The sequence below is a fragment of the Saccopteryx leptura genome, chromosome 2 (genome assembly GCF_036850995.1).
Source record: "Saccopteryx leptura isolate mSacLep1 chromosome 2, mSacLep1_pri_phased_curated, whole genome shotgun sequence".
NCBI classification, from domain to species: Eukaryota; Metazoa; Chordata; class Mammalia; order Chiroptera; family Emballonuridae; genus Saccopteryx; species Saccopteryx leptura.
Window position 1 is genome coordinate 285,436,102 of NC_089504.1, and position 21,071 is coordinate 285,457,172.

Here is a 21,071-nt window from a genome sequence, read left to right on the forward strand (position 1 = left end):
TGGTTGCTCTAGGTGGACACAACCGACAATTGATAGAAACAAATGCTTTGGCAGGAAAGATGGAGGGTAGACTACAGAGAGCACACCTCAGTAGAGTAAGGTTTTAGATTTGTGTAATTGTGTTTAGATTGATGTGCGTGTTTGTGGGACATTTACGCATGACCTGTGTGGGTGAAGAAAAAGAGCAGCAACGGAAAGGTCTTCAGCTTGTAACTGGGGTACACAGGACCTATTAAGAGCAACTTAGTGTGAATGGTGAAGGCTCTTTGGTTCTACTCAGAGCCAGTCATCAGCAACCAGTTTGCTAAATCATAGGAAGGGATTGACCAGTTCCTGTGTCCAGCACATCATCACCTCCTGACTTCATTTCTCATGTCCTTTCAAGTCTCTGGGCTTTGCCTCAGTGGGTGTCTGCTCACTATGCCCTTCCCACCCTCCATCTCCACCCAGTGACCTGCTACTGCAGTGGGCTGTTATCTGTGAAGCCTTCCCAATACCCAGATCTCCACTGCATCTTTTCTATTTAAGTTATTTATTGAGTTTAAAGAGAGGGGAAGGAGAAGAGAGAGAGACAAACATTGATTTGTACTTCAAGCCACTTATGCATTCATTGGTTGATATTTTTTTATTAATTTTTTTTTTTAAAGAGAGAAACATTGATTTATTGTTCCAGTTATTTATGTACTCATTGGTGGATTCTTGTATGTACCCTGACCAGGGATCAAACCTATGTCAGGACAACACTCTAACCATCTGAGCTACATCCACAGCATCTTATTTCTTTTTTATAGCACTTGCTTTGGGCTGACTTCCAATAAACATCTCTTCTGTGGATTAGGGTGACTTAAGGGCAGGTGCTGAGTGGTCTTAATTTCCAGGTCCCTGAAGTGTCTCCCACAAACCCACTATGGGCAGCATGTCAAAATGAATAGGTTCCATTGCCTTCCATTCTTTTTCAGTCTTTTCCTCTTCCGGCTGGGATTGGCCCCTCAGATACATGATCTGTATGGGAAAGTGAAATTCACAGGTAAGCCCGTTTCCTTCCCCAACCACCGCAGTTCTAGGCAGTCTCCTGGGGGTTCTGGGCCTGATGAAGGGCGCCTGTGGTATCATTGCAGCCGAGGAACTCAGCAACATGACTTCCGAACTAGCTAAATATGGCCTTCAGCTGCCTGCCTTCAGCAAAATTGGGGGTATCCTGGCCAATGAGCTCTCGGTTGATGAGGCTGCAGGTAGGGACTGGGCTCTGCTCTGCTAGGGGGAGGCTCAGTGAGACTGGGGGGACTCTGAGCCTCATAGCCCTCGCATCCACAGGCAGGGCCATCAGACCACCTGGTTTGCCTGGCCCCTGTGGATGGAAAAGCGGTGATGTCAGTGCCTTGCAGCTGTTCTGGCCCCCTGACCTTGTTTCCATGCCCCCTCCCAGTCCATGCAGCTATTCTTGCCATCAATGAGGCAGTGGAGCAAGGGGTGGTTGAGGACACCCTGGCTGCCTTGCAGAATCCCAGTGCTCTGCTGGGGAATCTTCGAGAACCTCTGGCAGCCATGTACCAGGAGCTGCTGGCCCAGGCCAAGATGGAGAAAGCTGCAAATGCCAGGAACTGCGTAAGGAGGAATTTTGGAGTACAGGGGTTGAAAAGCTGGGTGTCTTGGAAAACCTTGAGTGAAACCAGGACTCCTATCTATTCTGTTTCTAGGTTCCAAAGTTGTGTAGAGAAACTAACTTGTCAGTTATTTTAGAGAAATAGGAGAGGAACTTAGGAAAATAATGAGTGTTCAAAGATAAGATAGGAGAAGTTCTGGAGGGTTAGCTCTTCAGCGAGGGCTGAGAGAGACTCTGGAACGTACAACTGGATGGAATTGGATTGGAGATTCCAAAAGTTGGTTTGACTTATCTATGTCAGTGCCAGGGGGTTGGATCCCACAATTTCCCCAGATTCCTTCCTACCAGGCTGACTTCTGGCCTGGGGAAGGCCTGCAGAAGAAGGAATAGGTATAGTCCAGGAAGAAGGAGGAGGAGAAGATCGAATTAGTTTTCCTTAGGTTCCCTTCTCAATGTAATATTTGCAGGATGATGGAGAAAGCCAGGACATCTATGACTACTACCTGACTCAGGCTGAAATCCAGGGCAACATCAACCATGTCAATGGTAAGAGAGTCCAGGAGGGGCTTAGGGGAATGCTCTTAGGCTGAGCTCCTGCACTGATAGGTTTGGGGCTGGTTCCAGGCCAGGCCTGTGGCCTCAGGGGGGCCATCCCTTGTCTCAGGTAAAGATCAAAGTCAAGGCAGTGTGTAGAGTCAAGGTTCTATTTTATAGCTCTCAATGTCTGTCAAGGAGACTTCTGTTTGAATGGAGACCCATGGAGAGGCTCAAGAGGGGGATGTGGAGAATGATGGGAAGGGGGAGATCAGTGCAGGAGAGGCTGCTTGAAAGCAAAGGGTCTGCGGTGGTGAGATGGGAAGGCTGTGCAGATCAAGCTTCAGAATTCAGGCTGGATCATTTGGGCCCCAGGAACTCGGGGCCAACAGGAAGAGGGCAGACTTCTAGGACGGGGCTGGGAGTGGTGGCAGGGGCCTTTCCCACGTTGTCCATTATGAAAACCTGTCTGTTTCAGTTCATGGGGCCCTAGAAGTTGTTGATGATGCCCTGGAAAGACAGAGCCCCGAGGCCTTGCTTGAGGCCCTTCAAGACCCTGCCCTGGGCCTACGAGGAGTGAGGAGGGGTTTTGCAAACTGGTACCTGGAACAGCTGAGCTCAGACAGAGAGCAGAAAGCACAGGTGAGGCTCTGTGACCTGCTACCTCTGTCTGTAGAATGGGTGGGGGGCTCTTACTTAGGTGTCAATTCTTTGTATCTAGTAAATGAAGTGCTGACTACATGTTTAAATGGATAAATCACCTCAAAGCCTAATGGACTAGACCAGTGGTCGGCAAACTCATTAGTCATCAGAGCCAAATATCAACAGTACAACGATTGAAATTTATTTTGGGAGCCAAATCTTTTAAACTTAAACTATATCGGTAGGTACATTCCTTATCGAGGTAGTGCCCGCATGTGGTATTTTGTGGAAGAGCCACATTCGGGGCAAAGAGCCGCATGTGGCTCACGAGCTGCACTTTGCCGACCAGAGGACTAGACTGATTAGCTTCTGTTCTCTGAGAGTCTCTCAAACTGCCTGGGGGACCTATGGGCAGTTCAATAGGCAGTGCTATGCTCCCCCATTGCTGAATTGGGACCTCAGCTTAGTAATCTTATTGTCAGTGCTGTTGACTTTCTCTCTGACGTTCTTTGTGTTGCCTGTGTTGTTATTTCACATGCTTACTGCGTAACAATGAGCCAGAGGTTAGAGCTGGGTTAATAAGGATGGGTGGGCCAGGCTAGTGTGCTGAATGGGAGAGGTGGGACTGACGATGGGAGACTAAATGCATGGGATCTGGGAGCTCATGCTGGCAGCTCACTGAGCATGTTCATAGCTCCCAGAGGACTCTTCTACTGCATCTCTTCCTCTTCCAGGAGCTGGGCCTGGAGGAGCTTCTGGAAAAAGGCGAGGTTCAAGCTGCTGTGGCTGCTGCCAACATGAAGGGTGATCAGGAACAAGCCAGTAAGTCATCTCAGGCTGAGGTCTGGCCTGGATATCACAGACTCTTGGAAGAGAATTTACCCTTTGCTAGTTTGTGTGTAGTGCAATGCAAACTGCTGCCTGATTTTCCAGCCTGGCAAGGGACTTCTCTCCCTTCCCACATAGTGTGCTCTATTGGCTGCCTGGAGGGACACTACAGGTTAGTTCACTAAGGCCTTCGAGATAATGACGGTCCTGCATCGGGCTCTACTCCTGGGGCAGGCAGTTTCCTTCTAGGCACTCCCCTATAGTTTGATAGTTTCTACCTGTTAGGGTTCCTTTGCCTTCTGAAATGTAGTGATCTTCCAGATGCAATGACAGCAATACACTGTGGGTATATTTGTTCCCTTACTGCTTTCCAGTAACTTCTGTGCTCCTTGATGTCAGTACCGTATCCACTTAGTGTTTTATAAGCCCTGGTGTTCCCAAACTAAAACTACATTGATGCACCATGGCTCCCCATAGAAGCTGGTTTATTCCTCTGTGCTGTCATCAAGATTTAATCCCCGCTAAAACCTCCTGATTAACCTCGTTTTTGTTATGCTCCATAGCCTACTGTCAATCTGGTGCTCACCACCTTAGGAACTCACCTCTGCCATGACAGCCACTCCATGTTACCTGCTAAGCTACTCAGCTTCTAGGCCTAACGTTGCTTCTTCCAGAACCTCTTCTTAAAATGAGCCAGTTCCTTTTCCTCCTGAACATTTAGAAACACATTTTGAACTTAGCAGAATAGCTTTTCAGAGTAGTTAAGCCTGACTGGTGGTGGCACAGTGGATAGAGCATTGACTTGGGACACTGAGGACCCAGGTTGAAGACCCCTAGGTCACCAGCTTGAGCATCTAGGAGCCCATGGTCGCTCGCTTGATCCCAAGGTCACTGGCTTGAGCAAAGGGTCACTGGCTCAGCTGGAGCTCCCTGGTCAAGGCACGTATGAGACTTCATTAATGAACAACTAAAGTGCTGCATCTATGAGTTGATGCTTCTCATCTCTCTCCCTTCCTTCCTGCCTGTCTGTCTCTCTCTCTCTCTTGCAAAAAAAAAAAAAAAAGAGTAGTTACAAAGCCATTTTCTCTCAGAGATCCCCAGCAGAACCAAATTGGCCAAGAGAGTAGAAATTTCTCTGAATGGCCATCCTGTGCAGCCTCTGTTCTTTCTCCCCTGCAGTGCTCCAGGCTGTGCAGAGGATCAACAGAGCCATCCAGAAGGGAGTGGCAGCTGACACGGTGAAGGAGCTGATGTGCCCTGCAGCCCAGCTGCCTCCCGTGTACCCCTCTGCCTCAGCGGTGTACCAGCAGGAGCTGGCAGTGCTCCAGCAGCAGCAGCAGGGGGTGAGTCCCAGAAATACGGGGTCTTGCTCTCGGTTCCCAAGCAGCTAGAGAGATCAGGCAGTCAGCCCAGAGCATCCTCTGAGGGTACTCTGAGATGCTGGTAGAAATTAGAGGAGGAAGGCCTTGCTGCCTGAGTATAGAATAATAGCCAGTACCCTTGAGCAAAAACTGCTTTGCACACTCATTTAATCCTTTTTTTTTTTTTTTTTTTTTGGTATTTTTCTGAAGCTGGAAACAGGGAGAGACAGTCAGACAGACTCCCGCATGCGCCCGACCGGGATCCACCTGGCACGCCCACCAGGGGCAACGCTCTGCCCACCAGGGGGCGATGCTCTGCCCCTCCGGGGCGTCGCTCTGCCGCGACCAGAGCCACTCTACACCTGGGGCAGAGGCCAAGGAGCCATCCCCAGCGCCCGGGCCATCTTTGCTCCAATGGAGCCTTGGCTGCGGGAGGGGAAGAGAGAGACAGAGAGGAGGGAGGGGGGGTGGAGAAGCAAATGGGCGCTTCTCCTATGTGCCCTGGCCGGGAATAGAACCCGGGTCCCCCGCACGCCAGGCCGACACTCTACCGCTGAGCCAGCCGGCCAGGGCATCATTTAATCCTTAAAAGAACCTTATAAGATAAGTATTATTTCTATTTTAGAGAGGAGGAGACTGAGGTGCAGAGGTTGAGTAACTTGCCCAACACAGGTGTACCTGGCAGTGCAGAGTGGACACTACGTTGAATGTCTGGCATTCTGTGCCTTTAACCACTCTGCTGTCCTGCTTCGCCCCAGTCCAGACAGCCTCCCTCACAGTGGCTGACAGGACTGCCCGTAGGTTAGAGCAGTGTTTTTCAACCACCGGTTCACCAGAAATTTTATGCTGGCCACAAGAAAGTTAACCACCATGACATTGTATGACGATTATAGGGTTTATAATTATTGGGTCTGTTTTCAACCAGTGGTTGAAAAACACTGTTAGAGGGGCTATGCAGAGACACAAGAAGAGTAGAAGAGGTAAGAGGAATATGACTTCAGAACAGGGAAATGAAGGGAGCAGACCTAGAGGTACATCTGAGAAGGCTTCCTGGAAGAGCAAAAGAGACTCATACCTACAGCACGCTTTTATGGAGCATTTACTCCAGGCACAACTCTCATGCAGGACAGTCTCAACACAGGAGACTCTAGACAGGCGTCCCCAAACTACGGCCCCCTGAGGCTATTTATCCAGCCCCCCCCCCCCGCCACACTTCCGGAAGGGGCACCTCTTTTATTGGTGGTCAGTGAGAGGAGCACTGTATGTGGCGGGCCTCCAACGTTCTGAGGGACAGTGAACTGGCCCCCTGTGTAAAAAGTTTGGGGACCCCTGAAGTCTAGCACAAGCATCAAATAAGGACTAAGGTAAAGCATAGTGACTAAGATTGTGGACATTCAAGCAAGGCTGCCTGAGTTCAATTTTACTCTGCTACTTCCAGCCAAATGAACTTGGGCAAGTTATTTACCTTCTCTGTTCCTCAATTTATATGTAAAATAGGAACAATAATAAAGTTCATGAGATTGTTGTAAGGATTAAACAAGTTATTATGTGCTTAGGAATGAGCCTGGCATGTAAGTTTGAGCCGTTATTATTATTATTACTATTATTCTCAACATTCTGCTTGTAGAGGACAGGAAGGGTGCTCTGGACGGAGGGAAAGAGCATAAGCAGATGTTTGAAAAGGGGGAGGGCTGCTGGGCAGGGAAGTGGGACCGGGGCGTGTGGGGTATGTGGAGGTACCCACTTTATCTTCCTGTCCGTGTGCCCAGGGCCTCGTTCAGTTCTCAGTGTGTAAAAGGAACAAGAAAGGAGCTGGTAGAGCTCACTGGTTGAGTGTGGGCTCTGGAATCAGGCAGCTAGGTTTAACTTAAATTACTTGATTATGGGCTCATCTGTGAAATGAAAAATTAATGATACCTACCTCATATCTTATGAAATTAAATGATAATGTATTTGAAATACATATACATCGAGCACATAGAAGCATTCTCAAATATGAAGTATGATTGTTAGTGAATGAGGTTTTGAGATAGAGACTGGGGTACAGCAGAGTCTTAGGGGCAGGATGGCAGGTAAGTCCCAGGCTCTTTACCAGCCCTCCCTCTATGATAGGAGCTTGGCCAGGAGGAGCTCTTCGTGGCCGTGGAGATGCTCTCAGCTGTGGTCCTGATTAACCAGGCCCTGGAGGCCAGGGATCCCAGTGGCTTCTGGAGCAGTCTGGTGAACCCCGCCACAGGCCTGGCTGAGGTGGAAGGCGAAAATGCTCAGCGGTAAGAAAGATTTAGCCCTATATTGGGAGTGAGGAACTGGAGGAAATGTAGCCAAGACTGCGAGTTCTACTCAGAGACCAGCCTTCTGCATGATGACCTGTTCTTCCTAGGAGTGATGGGAGCACAGTCATTCTCTCCTCCATTAATCACTTTTGGATCGCAAAGATTTGGGGTTTTTTTTGTTTGTTTGTTTGTTTTGTTTGTTTGGGTTTTTTTGTATTTTTCTGAAGTTGGAAACGGGGAGGCAGTCAGACAGACTCCTGCATGTGCCTGACTGGGATCCACCTGGACGCCCACCAGGAGGCGATGCTCTGCCCATCTGGGGCGTTGCTCTGTTGCTACCAGAGCCACTCTAGCGCCTGAGACAGAGGCCACAGAGCCATCCTCAGTGCCCGGGCCAACTGTGTTCCAGTGAAGCCTTGGCTGTGGGAGGGGAAGAGAGAGACAGAGAGGAAGGAGAGGGGGAGGGGTGGAGAAGCAGATGGGCGCTTCTCCTGTGTGCCCTGGCCAGGAATCGAACCTGGGACTCCTGCACGCCAGGCCGACACTCTATCACTGAGCCAACCGGCCAGCGCCGGATCACAAAGATTTGAGTATTCACTTATGTGCTAGATACTGTTCTATGTGCTAGGAAACAAAAGTGAACAAAAGGAAGTTCTGCTCTCCTCAAACTTAGGTGCCAGTGGGGGAAGGCCGACTAAAAACAAACATGTCAGATAATTAGAAAAGAAGAGCTGTAGTGAAAAATAATGGCACTAGGGATAAGAGTGCGAATGAGGGAGGGGTGGTTTGTCCATTTTATAGTGTTATTATGGAAGGCGTCTTTGGTAAGGGGGTCATTTTGAGAGGGACCTACAGGGCATAAGTGATTGCCATGGGCTGTCAGGGGCACAAGCCCTGACACGTGCGCTTGGTGTGTCCAGAGCACAGCAGGAAGCCACCGGGCAGAGTAGAGTGAAGATGGGAGAGTGGTGGGAGATGAAGTAGCAGAGGCCAGAGAGCGTAGGCTCTTGTTCTCACTCTAGTGAGGAAGGAAGCCAGAAGAAGAGGGCTGGAGCAAGGAGGGAGATGATTTGACCTACTTTTAACAGGATCACTCTGGCTTCTGTGCTGAGAATTAACTCCAGGTTAGAAGGGGAGAAGTAGGGAGACCTGTTAGATGTCTGTGGGAGTAATCCAGGCAGAGGTGATAGAGACTTGGTCTAGGGCAGTAGCAGTAGAGGTTGTGAAAAGGAGTCAGATTTGAGATATATTCTGAAAGCTGAGCTGACCAGCTTTGCTAATGTAGTGGATAGGAGATGTGAGAGAGTGGAGTCAGATATGACTCCCAGGTTTTGGGGCTGTGAGAGTGGAGTGAATACTCCAGCTGGAGATGGAAAGGACTATGGGATATGCAAGTTGAACAAGGGGATCAGGAGACCAGCTGTGATGTTGGGCTTGGGCTGCTTATTAGGCACCCCTTCACATGGAGGTGCCAAGGAGGCAGCTGGGGTTTATGAATGGGCTATAGGGGTGCTTTGGGGAGTTATTAGAAATCTGGTGTTTCACCCTGGCAGTCAGGCTTAGTGGATAGAGCGTTGGCCCAGCATATGGACGTCCTGGGTTCAATCCCCAGTCAGGGCACACATGAGAAGCGGCTGTCTGCTTCTCTCCCCCTCCCTCTCCTCCTTCTTTTCCTCTTCCCCTTTTCTCCTTCTTCCTCTCCCACAGCCAGTGGCTTGATTGGTTCAAGCGTCGGCCCCAGATGCTGAGGATGGCTCAACTGGTTCGAGGGTCAGCCTCTGGTGTTCAAAATAGCTTAGTTGATTTGAGCATTGGCCCAAAATGGGGGTTGCTGGGCGGATTCCAGTTGGGATTTCCCCTCCTCCACTTAAAAAATAAATCCAGTGTTTCAAGCCATTAGGTGAGATGTGATCACGTAGGACATGGGGAGAGGAGGGCTTGAGGCTGAGCCTCGGGATACTCCAGTATTTAGAGGTCAGGGAGGAAGCAAGAGAGGTGGGTTAGAAAGAACAGCCGATGATGTGAGAAGAGAACCAAGAGACTGTGATATCCTGGAGGCCAGGTGAGGAAGATAGTTTAGAGGTTTCCCCTGACTCCTGGCTGATGGTGCACTTGTTGCTCACCTTGCCAGTTACTTTGATGCTCTGGTAAAGCTGCGACAGGTGCGTGGAGTGGATGAGGCCTTCTTGAGCTGGAATGACCTACAGGCCACTCTGAGTCAGGTCAACAGCCAGGTCCAGGAAGAGACCAATCGTGAGTGGAGCCCGGGGATGGGAGAGGACGGCCCACCTCAGGTAGCCCTGTCTCAGCCGTAAGTCTGGGCCCTCGGCCCACCTCACTAGATCTCTTTCCTAGAAATCCTCGCGGTCAGCCTCATCAATGAGGCTCTGAACCAGGACAGCCCTGAGAAGACTTTATCTGCTCTGATGCTTCCCTCAGCTGGCCTGGACAATGTCAGCCTCCCTGTTTCCTTTCGGTACCATTTCCTCCTCACGGCAGCCAAAAGGCAGAAGGCCCAGGTGAGGTTTGGGCTGGCTGGGTTGGTCCCCAGAGCAGGAAGAACACCCCTTGTGGTTAGGGCTGTACCCAGTATGCATCATGGAAGAACTCCCACCTGAGGGACACAGTCCCTTCTGGGGGTAGGGGCAGGAGGTGTTCTGACCTGGCCATGGGAAAAGGTGGCCCTTGGCCAGGGCACTGGACAGAGCTCTAGCTGCCAGCACAGAGAGAATGGTGGGGAAGAGCACAAGCCTGGGAGACAGAACTGGGATAGACATGTCCTGCTCTGACATTAGTGACCACGTGACCTCCAGCAAATCTAATGTCTTTGAGCTCCACTTATTCATCTATTACTTACTACATGCCCTGGTCTTAACCTACCTCCTAGAATGGGGGTAAAAATAAAATGAATTGGATAATGTGGCACATGTAATCTTTCCAGTACCCTGTGCGGTAGAGAAGTTTGGGAAGGAGAAGGCGAAGGTTGGGATCAGGATTGGCCTGGGAGGGTGTGAGTTGTGGCACAGGGTAATGGGGAGTAGGGGCAGGTCGGGGAGCCTTCAGTGTTGGCTCTCTCTGGACATGGGGCTCAGCCACAAAAGCAAGGAAGTGAGCTGTTGACAGGGCAGTGGATACTGAGGTAAGTTTGGGTGGGTGCTGGGGATGCTGTGGTCAAGTTGAGTTGATGTTGGGCCAGCCTGAAAACGGGGTAGGAAGGAACCTTCGGAGGGCAGCAGTCCCAGAGAGCCACCTGGCTATTCCTAGGCAGGGCAGGAGGAGGGGAGTGGAGACTGCTGTCCCTGGGGCTCCCAGTGTCAGCGGCAGTTGGGTTCTCCTGGGTGGCTGAACCTAGGAACGAGGGAAACCACCCTGGGCTTCTCCTATCTCTCTCAATTTCCCAGAGGACAAGGGATCCTGGAGCTGTTCTTTGGCTGGAAGAGATCCAACAAGAAGTGGTTAGAGCCAACCAGGACACAAGTGCAGCTCAGAGAAGTAAATGGGCCGGGTAGGGGGCAGCTGGGTGGAGGGGAGGAAGGAGCTGTAGGCTCAGCAGCAGCCCAGATAATCAGGCAGCCTCTCCAGTCACCTCTGTCTCCCTTTGAACCTCTGTTGGGAAGTGGACCAAAATCAGAATAGGAGGGTTGCTGCTTGGACCCATAGGAGGGATTTCCCAGCAGTCACTGGGCGAGACAACCTCAGGAGCTGAGAGTGCATTGTCTACCCACTGCCTTCTGCTGTGTGAGCACTTTCCTCCACACTGTGACTGTGCGAAATGAGGTGGGGCCAAAAATTCATCTTATTTGCTACTGGTAGCTTGTTTGGGTGCCAGCAATCAACTCTGGCTAGAGAATGTTTAGTCTTGAGAGTAGAGAAGAGGGATTGGTTTTAAGGAAAAGTATGTAGGATGAGTACAAGTAGACACAAACGTGTTAGTTTTGTGTCTGGAATCCCAATGTCCATCTGTTTGTGAGTGATTAGAAGGCAGGTGCTACATCAACTACCTCTACTTCTTGGACTTTATTCTCCTAAGAAACTTTCCTGAGACCCTGGCCACATAGCCCAGTTGGTTAGAGTGTCGTTCCGACATGCCCAGTCAGGGCACATACAAGAACCAACCAATGACAATATGAATATGTGGAACAACAAATCAATGTCTGTCTGTCTGTCTCTCTCTTCCCCCACTTCCTTCCTTTCTCTCTGAAAAAAAACCCAATAAATTAAAAGAAGAAAAAAAGAAAGAAAAAAAATTATTCTAAGGTTCTGTACCCTATATCCTGCCTTTGACCTTCTGTACAAACTGACTTCCCTTTTACCCAGCCCAGCCCCAGGCTGCCTTCCTCCAGGAAGCCTTCCTTGACTGCTATCTTTTCTTTCAAGTACAGCTGCATACTGCTTCTCTTCGTGTGTCTGCATCCATCCTGGGATGTTTCCTGTCCTCACCATCATACAGGGTGTTTTTTATGTCCTCCTCTGAATCCCTCCCCAGTAGACAGGACAGGACCCATGGGAGGGACTCAAGGAAGGATTGACCACTCCTTTTTGATGCTCCTGCCAGTGGCTCTTGGTGTGGCCGCCATCAATCAGGCCATTAAGGAGGGCAAAGCAGCCCAGACAGAGCGGGTGCTGAGGAACCCCACTGTGGCCCTCCGAGGAGTGGTTTCTGAGTATGCCGACGGCTACCAGCGAGTCCTGGAAGGTGCCATGGCAAAGAAGAGGTGCCCAGGTAACGGCCCGAGCCTGACCCCTGACTCTCTGCCTGTCCTATCTATCTCTTGCCTTCACTGAGCATTCTCTGCTTACTTGGCTTCTGCTTAGGGGACACAGCTTTCTGGGTTCAACATGACATGAAGGATGGCACTGCCTACTACTTCCATCTACAGACCTTCCAAGGGACCTGGGAGCGACCCCTAGGCTGCCGCCTCAACACCTCCCACCTGACTCGAGAGGAGATCCAGGTTGGCGGGGCCCCTGCAAGGGAGGGGACCATGGATGAGGGACCCCTGTGAGAGAGGCTCTGCCCCACCAGGGTGTCAGAGGGTTTCTCTCCTTCCTTCACAGTCAGCTGTCACCAAAGTCACTGCTGCTCATGACCACCAACAGCTCTGGAAGACCCATGTTGGCTTGGTCGTCCAGCTTCAGGCCCTGTTCCGCGGCTTCCTGGTTCGGCAGAAGTTTGCTGAGCATTTGCACTTTCTGAGGACCTGGCTTCCAGCAGTCATCAAGATCCAGGTGGCAGGCTCTGGCCTTCTCAGTCTTCAGGGCCTGGAGCTATCTGAGCTTCATAGTTCCCTCACTGATTTCCTTTTTGCTGAGTAGGTTTGGGATGATCTTTTGGCCTCTGAACATACTGGTTAAAAGCATGGATTCTGGGCCCTAGACTACTTGGATTTGCATCCCAGCTCTATCACTTATGACAAGTAACTCTCTCTGTTTCTTCATCTGAAAAAAAGGAATCCGTAAATTGTAGCACCCAACTTGCGGGGTTGTGAGGATTCAGTGAGATAATGTCTAAAATGCTTTTAAGCAGTGCCTGGCAGATAGCCAATAACATGGCATAAGTGCTAGTTACTGTCACCACCATCACTATCCTGAGGGTATGGAAGCTGCTTGTGAGCTTCCCCGGGGAGCGTGGAATAAGATTGAGGGAGACATCAGGGTTTAGACACCAGGAGACCTTCCAACCAGAAGAGAAGTGAAGAGAGGGTGGTGGTTAAACAGAGGAGGGTGGAATATCCCTTAGGGAAAGGACTTCTGCTCTTTCTCCTCAGCTGGTCCTTTCCAGTTTTATTCTTACAACCTGTGGCTGGTACAGTGTGGGCTCTAAGATTGACCAACAAGTAACTAGGACATGAGGCCAACCAGAAAGATAGGCATCAGGCCCGGGCACTTTACAAGCCAGGAATGATAGGAATTGAACAAACATAGACCTCCCAGGTAGATGCAGTCTGGAGGGCTTCATGGAGATGTTGGCAGTGTAAAGATATTTTATTTAATAGACATCTCTGAATGCCTCAATCTGCAAAGGCTGCAATTTGGCAAAGGTGGGAGGTGAGTGTGAGATACAGCTGATTGATCACATCTCTTCCCCTCGCAGGAGCTGGAATATAGCTGGTGTTCAACATTGTGATAGTAGACACAAAGACAACTCCAGAGCATCCTAGTGAGACAGATGCACAGGCTGAGACTGGCAAATGGCCCTCAATTATGGATTATGATCTGGGGCGTGTGGGTGGTAATTGAGAGCTTAGGCTTTAGAGTCTGAGGCTGGAGTTTGCCTCCTGGTCCTACTATTTCTGGTTCCTATGACTTTGGGCACCCTACCTAAGCCCCCTCCAACACTGAGTTTCCTCATTCATAAAGATGGTACTCACTTCATTTTAGGATTAAGTAGAAAAATTACATGTATCACTTAGTGCAGTCCATCGGTGCTAGCCATTATGAGTTGCTCAATTTCAGGACATCTGTTCCAGAGCTCCATACAGAACCTTAGTAATCAACATTTAGTGATCTGAATCATAGGGATTCCTATAAGTCCAGACTGGGATTTCACACTGACTCTTAAGTTAGAGACAAAAGGCCACAGCAATAGTGGGAGGAGAATAGAGTCATTTGCTGGCAGGACTGGTGCTGTGCGGGCTCTGGCCCAGCTCCTGGGAGACAGGCAAAGGTGGCACAGAGCCTCAGGCCACCTGACCTCCAGTTGAGGAGAAAGGAGAGTCAGAAATGAGCCACCTTGGGTATGTTGAGACTAAGCTCTCTTGAAAGCTCTGACCTTGGCTAAGACCCCAGTTAGAGTCCTGAATTCCAACAAATCCAGATTAGGAGGCCCTACTTTTGTTTTTTTAATTCAGTGAGTGGAGGGGAGGCAGAAACAGACTCCTGCATGCACTCCAACTGGGATGTGGGATGCACTCCACCCGGCCAGCCCACTAGGGGGCAATGTTCTGCCCATCTGGGGCATTGCTCTGTTGCTGAGCAACTGAGCTCTTCCTAGACTGACGCAGAGGCCATGGAGCCATCCTCAATGCCTGGGGCCAACTACCTCCAGTCCAGCCATGGCTGCAGGAGTGGGAGAGAGAGACAGAGAAAGAAGTGAAAGGGTGAGGGGTGGAGAAGCAGATGGGCACCTCTCCTGTGTGCCCTGACCAGGAATTGAGCCCAGGACATCCACACACTGGACCAATGCTCTATCACTGAGCCAACTGGCCAGGGCTGGGAGACCCCTTCTCTAAGGAGGAGCCATGTGAGGTACGAAGGGGCAAGAGCAGTGAGGAGACCTCTCTGCCTTTCACTATAACAGCTGTCCAGAGGGTATGTCAGGCAGTACCTGGAGTAGGAGAGTAAGGAGTGCTGAGGAAAGACATGAAAATGGGGCTTCCTGGTTCCTTGCTGGTTAGCATATGGACATCCCGGTTCTATCCCCAGTCAGGGCACACGTGAGAAGCGATCACCTGCTTCTTTTTCCCCTCCCTCTCCCCCTTCTCTCCCTCTTCTCCTCCTGTAGCCAGTGGCTCAGTTGGTTCAAGCATCAGCCCCGGGCTCTGAAGATAGATAGCTCAGTTGGTCTGAGCATGTCAGCCCCAGGCACTAAAAACAGCTTAGTTGATTTGAGCATCGGCCCCAGGCAGGGGGTTGCTGGTTGGATCCCCGTTGGGGTGCATGCAGGAGTCTGTCTCACTATCTCTCCTCCTCTCAATAAAGAAAGAGGTGGGAAGGAGGGAAAGAAGGAAAGGAGGGAGGGAAAGGAGGAAAGGAAAGATGAAAGGAAGGAAAGAAAGAGAGAGAGAGAAAGAAAGAAAATAAGTGGGGCCTCCTGAACTCTAAGCTCTCCAAGGGAGACAAGACAGCTATTGTTATGGGACAAGCTATCTTACATCCTGTCCCAAGAGAGGGACAGTGTAATCCTCAGGCTAAGGAAAGCCTGGCCAGGACAGTTGGCTTTAAGAAGGGCTGGAGGACAAGACAGTTGACTGAGAGGGGATGCTCGTTACCCACCAAACTGAGACATTGTCAGTGTTGGAGTGTACTCCAAGGCTGGAGCACCCGGAAGCTATTTGACACGGGTCCTAAAAAAAACAGGAAGGAGTTCAGAGGGCAGAGCATGTTTAAAAGAAAGTGAAATATGACTAGAATCCTTAATAAGGTAGGGACCAGATGAGAGTGGGATCAGATGGTTGAGAATTTCTGTAACTTTGGGGCTGAGAGACATTGTCCAAGTGATTCTTTAGGAAAATTAATCTCACACAAGCTTGGGGTGAAAGGGAAGAGGCCCCTCGGAAGAAGACCAAAAAAGAAGGGAGCTATGAGATTTGTCTTAGAGGTCAAAGGGAGTGTGCTTCCTGGAGGAGATGGTCGCTTGAACCCTTTATAGCAGACCAGTCAGGGGGAGGCCACCAGACTGACAGCTGAATTACTGGGGCCCTTGGGGAAGATTTGCTTAGAACTTGGGTGGGGAGCTGTATGTTATAGTTGTAAAGAGCAGTGTGTGTTATGAGAGCATGAGTGACCTGCTGCTCATGGGTAGAGATGGTGGCACCAACTCCGTGTCTGTGCAGACCTTCTATCCATGCCACCGTGTGCCTCCAGACAGTGCGTGTGAGGGAGGATGGAGTGTGTGATATGGTGTGAAGGAGTGTATTTGGGGGGAGTGTGGTACATATCAGTGAAGTTGATGAGTAGATATATGCTTTATTAATTTCTTTTAAGCTACCTTATACTTGAGTTTCTGTGAGGAGGTGTTGGTTAGTTTGGGTGTGTGTGCTTGGTAGTGTAGTGCACGCGTGTAAGCTCGTACCAGGGAGTGTGGCAGAGGGCACAATTGGCTATGTGCAGGTGTTTGGTCTCCCCCATGAAACTGGGAGTCCTCTGAGAACAGGCCCAGTTTCCCCTCCCCTCTCCACGTGCCTGCTCCCACCTTTCCCCGGAGAGCCCAGGACAAGGCTTTTCCACAAGCCTCTCAGGCCAACAGGAACCAGCCAGGGTTACTTCTTTTTTTTCTCGTGATGTGCAGGCTCATTGGCGGGGTTACAGACAACAGAAGAAATACTTGGAACGGTTGCAGTATTTAAAAGCCAACACAGATGCCGTAATTAAGGTAGCTATCGTGATTTGGGCAGGGTCCTGTCTCTCTTGAAGGATCCACTGAGAACAACTTTTCAGTCCTCTCACAAACTTGTGATCTTTGGAGATGGCTGAGTTGTCCTGGGTCTGAGGGCAATATGTCTCTTTTCCCAGATTCAGGCGTGGGCTCGGATGTGGGCAGCTCGGAGGCAATACCGGAGGCGTCTGGGCTACTTCCAGAAGAATGTTAGTGTCATCCTGCTCTTCCGTCTTTATACCCAACCTTTACCAGGGCAAGGGTAGCCCAGTGACCTTTTTTTCATCTGTGTTCATGGCAGGTCAACTCTGTTGTGAAGATCCAGGCATTTTTCCGAGCCAGGAAAGCCCGGGGTGAATACAGGATGTTAGGTAAGTTGCCTGGTCTCTCTCCGCATGGTGAGTGAACTGCCCGGTTCCCCTCGTCTGTCTGTGAGTGCCAGCTGAGCGAGCCTGATGGGAATCAGCAAGGGGGAAAGTCACACCACCTCTTCACTTACAAAGTGGGGCCTTGGAGAAGTTTTCTGGCTTTCTTGAGCCCTTTTCTCTCATTGAGAGCTGCCGTCTCTCGTTGAAACCTTGAGTATGTCTAAGGACAGAGCAGTGAGGAGATGTACTCTGCTTTTGGGGATCCCCCAGTTTGACGGTAGAGATGGGGATCCCTGTGTCAAGCAAGTCTGGATATTCCTCCTGAGGCTGCACGGTAGGTAAGGGGGAGGTACAAGTTGTCTGCGCAGGAATGTTGAACTGGTAGGAACAAAAGCCACCCTGCCTACACCAGTAACAGAAAGCCTGGTCACAGGGTCAGCCCCTCTAACCAGGTTCATTGTATACCAGGCTTCAGTTATCTTCCTGCTGCTGCCACCAAAGCCACAGAAAAAGAAAAGGATCCTTCTCCCCTCCCTAGGGTTCTAGCTTTCTCCCACTTTGGCTTCCCCGCCTCATGACTCCTACCTCCCGACCTCTGTGGTACAGCACGCGGAACCAGGTGAGGCTCCTGGAGTCCTTTCTGCAGGCTGGGGAACTTGAAGGAGCCCCATCTTCCTGCCCCACAGTTCCCATTTAAAGCCTTAAAGAGGTCCTTCTAGACTACTTCTGTCCGAAGTCCAGGAGCCCAGCCTTGGAGGTCTTCCTTGTGAGGGGGACTGGTAGTCTGTGTCCAGATTCCCCACTGTCCCTTGGATTCCTGAAAAAGTTGGTTCCTTTCTGGGCCTCAGGTTACTCTCCTGGGCTCCAGGTTGAAGGTGCTGTTCGGGAGTCATCTTCACTCTACGCCCACCCCACCCTGTCCTGCCTACAGGAGCACCGCCTATCCCCTCTGGCCACGGACCCTTGGCCTGCCTGCTTCTGGGCAGCCAGCTGCTTTTCCTCTCTACTTTTCCCTGCCTGCCCCTTTCTGTTTTTTCCCTTGCTGTCTCTGTGCTAATAACGCTGCCCTGGCCATCCTTTATCTTCTTTCTCTTCTCCTTAGTTTATAGTTTTCCTGGAAGTACTTTCTTTTCCCAGTTCTCTCCCAGTTTCATCCCAGGCCCCACTCAGCACTACTTCTTACTAGCCACTGGGACTTTTTTTTTAAAGATTTTATTTATTGGCCCTTGGCTAGTGGCTCAGTGGATAGAGTGTCAGCACAGCATGTGGACATCCCAGGTTCAATTCCCAATCAGGGCACACAGGAGAAGCGACCATCTGCTTCTCCCCTTCTCCCTTTCCCCCTTCTCTCCCTCTTCCCCTCACCCAGCCAGTGGCTTGATTGGTTCGAGTGTGGCCCTGGACACTGAGGATTGATCCATCAGAGTGTGACAGCCTTAGGCACTAAAAATAGCTTGGTACTCAAGCACTGACCCCAGATGGGGTTGCTGTGTAGGTCCCAGTTGAGGTGCATGCTTCGCTATCTCCCCTCCTCTCACCTAAAAAAAAAGAAGACGATTTTATTTATTGATCTGAGAGAGAGAGAAAAAGAAAGGGGGTAGGAACGAAAGCATCAACTCACAGTTGTTTCTCATATGTGCCTTGACCAGACAAGCCCAGGGTTTCAAACCTGCGATCTCAGCATTCCAGACTGATGCTTTCTCCACTGCACCACCACAGGTCAGGTGCCACTTGACTTCTTTATTGCTGTAGTTTTCTCATTTATAAAATGGAGATAATGACAGTACCTATCTTTTTTTTTTATCAATTGATTTTAGTGAAAGAGGAAGGGCGAGAGAGAGAAACATTAATTTGTTGTTCCATTTACTCATACATTCATTGGTTGATTCTTGTATATATATACCCTGACTGGGGATTGAACCCACAACCTTGGTGTATTGGGGTGCCACTCTAACTGACTAAGGTTATTTTGAGGATGAAATGAGTAAATGCACTATATTTCATCAAATCCAAGATGCCATCAGTTGTCTTTGTCTTTGATTCCACCATTCTGGGGGCTTACCGGGTGGATCCCAGTCAAGGTGCATGAGGAAGTCTGTCTCTTGGCCTCCCTGCCTTTTACTTAATAAAAAAATAAAATTATTCCACCATTCTTCACTTCAAGTCCCACCCTCCATGAAGTAACTGGATTAATCCATAAAACCTGTCTATGTGATATGGTCACTGTCCTGTTTAAATCCTGTCAGTGCATCCCATTGCCCTGGGAGAAGGTCTAGTCTGCTAACCGCAGCTCTGGAGGCTCTCCGTGTCCAGCTTCGGCCTGCACCTCTGGCCTCGCTGGCCCCTGGCTCTGTTGCCCACCACCTGCACCCTCCGCACTGTGCTTCAGACACAATGGATTTCTTTCTGGCACTTCCTAGAACAGCTATATTTGCTTGCTCTCACCTCCTTTTCACAGACATCAGCTTGAGATCCTTACCTCCTCTGGGAAGCCTTTCTTCACTTACCAGGTGGGTTTGGGCGGCCTGTTTTTGTTTTCCCGAAGGTCCGCATGTTCTGAAAACACTAACCATGCTGTTGTGAATTGCGGTTTCTTTGTCTAGTTCCCTCACTGGAGAGGGCCTAGTTTTATTCATCTTCCAAATCTGACTCTTCATTACTAGCTGTGTAAACTTGGGCAGGTTGTTTCCCGTCTCTATGCCTCAGTGATCTCATCAATTGCTTTTAGTATACTGACCACAGGATTGTTTTCAGTATGTAAAGCAGTTTCTGTCCCAAATTGAATATTGTAGGTAGTAGTTTTGTTGTTATTCCCTGTAACTTGGTTCAGAGGTCTCTCTTTGTTCAGATACCCATTCCAAAGAGATTCCAGGAGAATCACCATCTAGATCTGACCTCCCTATATTATAAAGCCCACTGGACATCCCTTCTGCTCCTGCTCCCCTAGTGCAAACACTCCTGACAGAGGGTTGTGTGAGAGGCAGGCAGCTAGGGCTGAGTAGAAGCTGGTCGGTGGATGTGAACTTGGGATGTGAACGGGTGGCTCAGCAGGAATGGTAGTTAATCAGAGTAGCAGGGCCTGGAGGGACCGTCCAGGGAGCGAGGGCTCTGACTTTGGTGTGTAGGTCCCTGGGATAGGCCCCGGTTGGGGGTGAACTCACAGTCCGGGCAAGGGCCGCTCTTGTGTCAAACCTGGTTATAAGACACAGAGTTCAGGGACAGGACTGGCTGGGAGGCTGCCCATTGTCCTCCAGCTAGAAATGGACTGGGGTTTGGGGGCCTGCTGGCCTCAATTAGAATGAGGACTGAGGGTGGGTTGACTAGGGTCGTGGTCGTGGGTGGGCAAGGAAGCCTCTGGTGAGGGCCTGCTAGTCCTGATGCCTCTTCTCTTTCTGCCAGTGCACGCTCCCCACCCCCCTCTCAGCGTGGTATGCAGATTTGTCCATCTCTTGAATCAAAGCCAACAGGACTTCTTGGCTGAGGCCGAGCTACTAAAGCTCCAGGAAGAGGTGGTCAGGAAGATCCGGTGGAACCAGCAGCTGGAGCAGGACCTCAACCTCATGGACATCAAGATTGGTCTGCTGGTGAAGAACCGGATTACCCTGCAGGTGAGGGGCCCACCCGTCCACCCTCTCCCCCGGCTCCAGCTGCTTCTGGAGCCGTGATACTGAACATTGTCTGCTTATTAGTCCAATGTTTTTAAATGTCTAGATTTTATCACCTGGTTCAGGTCCTTATTCCGGGAGTCTTCTGTCCTTCTAGGAATTTGTTGGGCACACATGATATGGTAGAAAGAGCACTGGCTTTAAAATTAGAATGCCTAGCTCTGCTAATTCTTAGTGAAGGTGTTATGGGGCTGGTCATTTAACCTTTAGGTCTGTTTCCTTATTAGTAAAGTGGGAATAATGAGAGGGCCCAGCTCACCAGGCCAAGTGTAGAGATAGATATGAAAGTTCCTTAAATTGTAAATTACCATACCAATATGCAGGGATGGGGTAGAAATGATATCGCCACTTAAATTTGTACAACAGTCCAATAAGAATAATAGGGGAGCATTTTAGGTCTTGTTTCTCTGTAATTGTTGTCAGTTTTGGTCCAAATAAGCCCATAAATTTTTTTTTTTAAGTAAAAGAACTAACAACAAAACCAGTAGAAATGATGTTTCAACCTGGCAACCTGGTTCTCTTTGGAAACCCCCCCTGTGAGAGCAGGGTGCCAGGTGAAGTTTCAGGGTAGTATGAGGGGCGATTTCTCACCCTAGAACTGCTCATCTCCCTGGCTCACACCTTGAATACCTTGAACAGCAGAAAGCCCTGGCTCTTCCAGGCGCTGATTCTAGACCATATGTCCTGTGCTCTGGGCTGG

The 21,071-nt window shown here is 50.0% G+C and overlaps 1 protein-coding gene across 1 annotated transcript in view; it reads left to right on the forward strand.

Annotated features, from left to right (window-relative positions):
- The window catches only part of IQGAP3 (IQ motif containing GTPase activating protein 3), a 54,628-nt gene that overhangs the window by 20,756 nt on the left and 12,801 nt on the right, over positions 1-21,071 (forward strand). The window contains exons 6-23 of the mRNA XM_066362175.1: positions 960-1,027; positions 1,119-1,232; positions 1,427-1,605; positions 2,071-2,149; positions 2,616-2,779; positions 3,514-3,601; positions 4,787-4,950; positions 7,081-7,238; positions 9,373-9,494; positions 9,597-9,760; positions 10,643-10,733; positions 11,797-11,964; positions 12,057-12,196; positions 12,300-12,470; positions 16,252-16,335; positions 16,476-16,547; positions 16,640-16,709; positions 20,106-20,314. Coding sequence (XP_066218272.1) covers positions 960-1,027; positions 1,119-1,232; positions 1,427-1,605; positions 2,071-2,149; positions 2,616-2,779; positions 3,514-3,601; positions 4,787-4,950; positions 7,081-7,238; positions 9,373-9,494; positions 9,597-9,760; positions 10,643-10,733; positions 11,797-11,964; positions 12,057-12,196; positions 12,300-12,470; positions 16,252-16,335; positions 16,476-16,547; positions 16,640-16,709; positions 20,106-20,314 — 2,305 coding nt within the window. The remainder of the gene's footprint in view (positions 1-959; positions 1,028-1,118; positions 1,233-1,426; positions 1,606-2,070; positions 2,150-2,615; positions 2,780-3,513; positions 3,602-4,786; positions 4,951-7,080; positions 7,239-9,372; positions 9,495-9,596; positions 9,761-10,642; positions 10,734-11,796; positions 11,965-12,056; positions 12,197-12,299; positions 12,471-16,251; positions 16,336-16,475; positions 16,548-16,639; positions 16,710-20,105; positions 20,315-21,071) is intronic.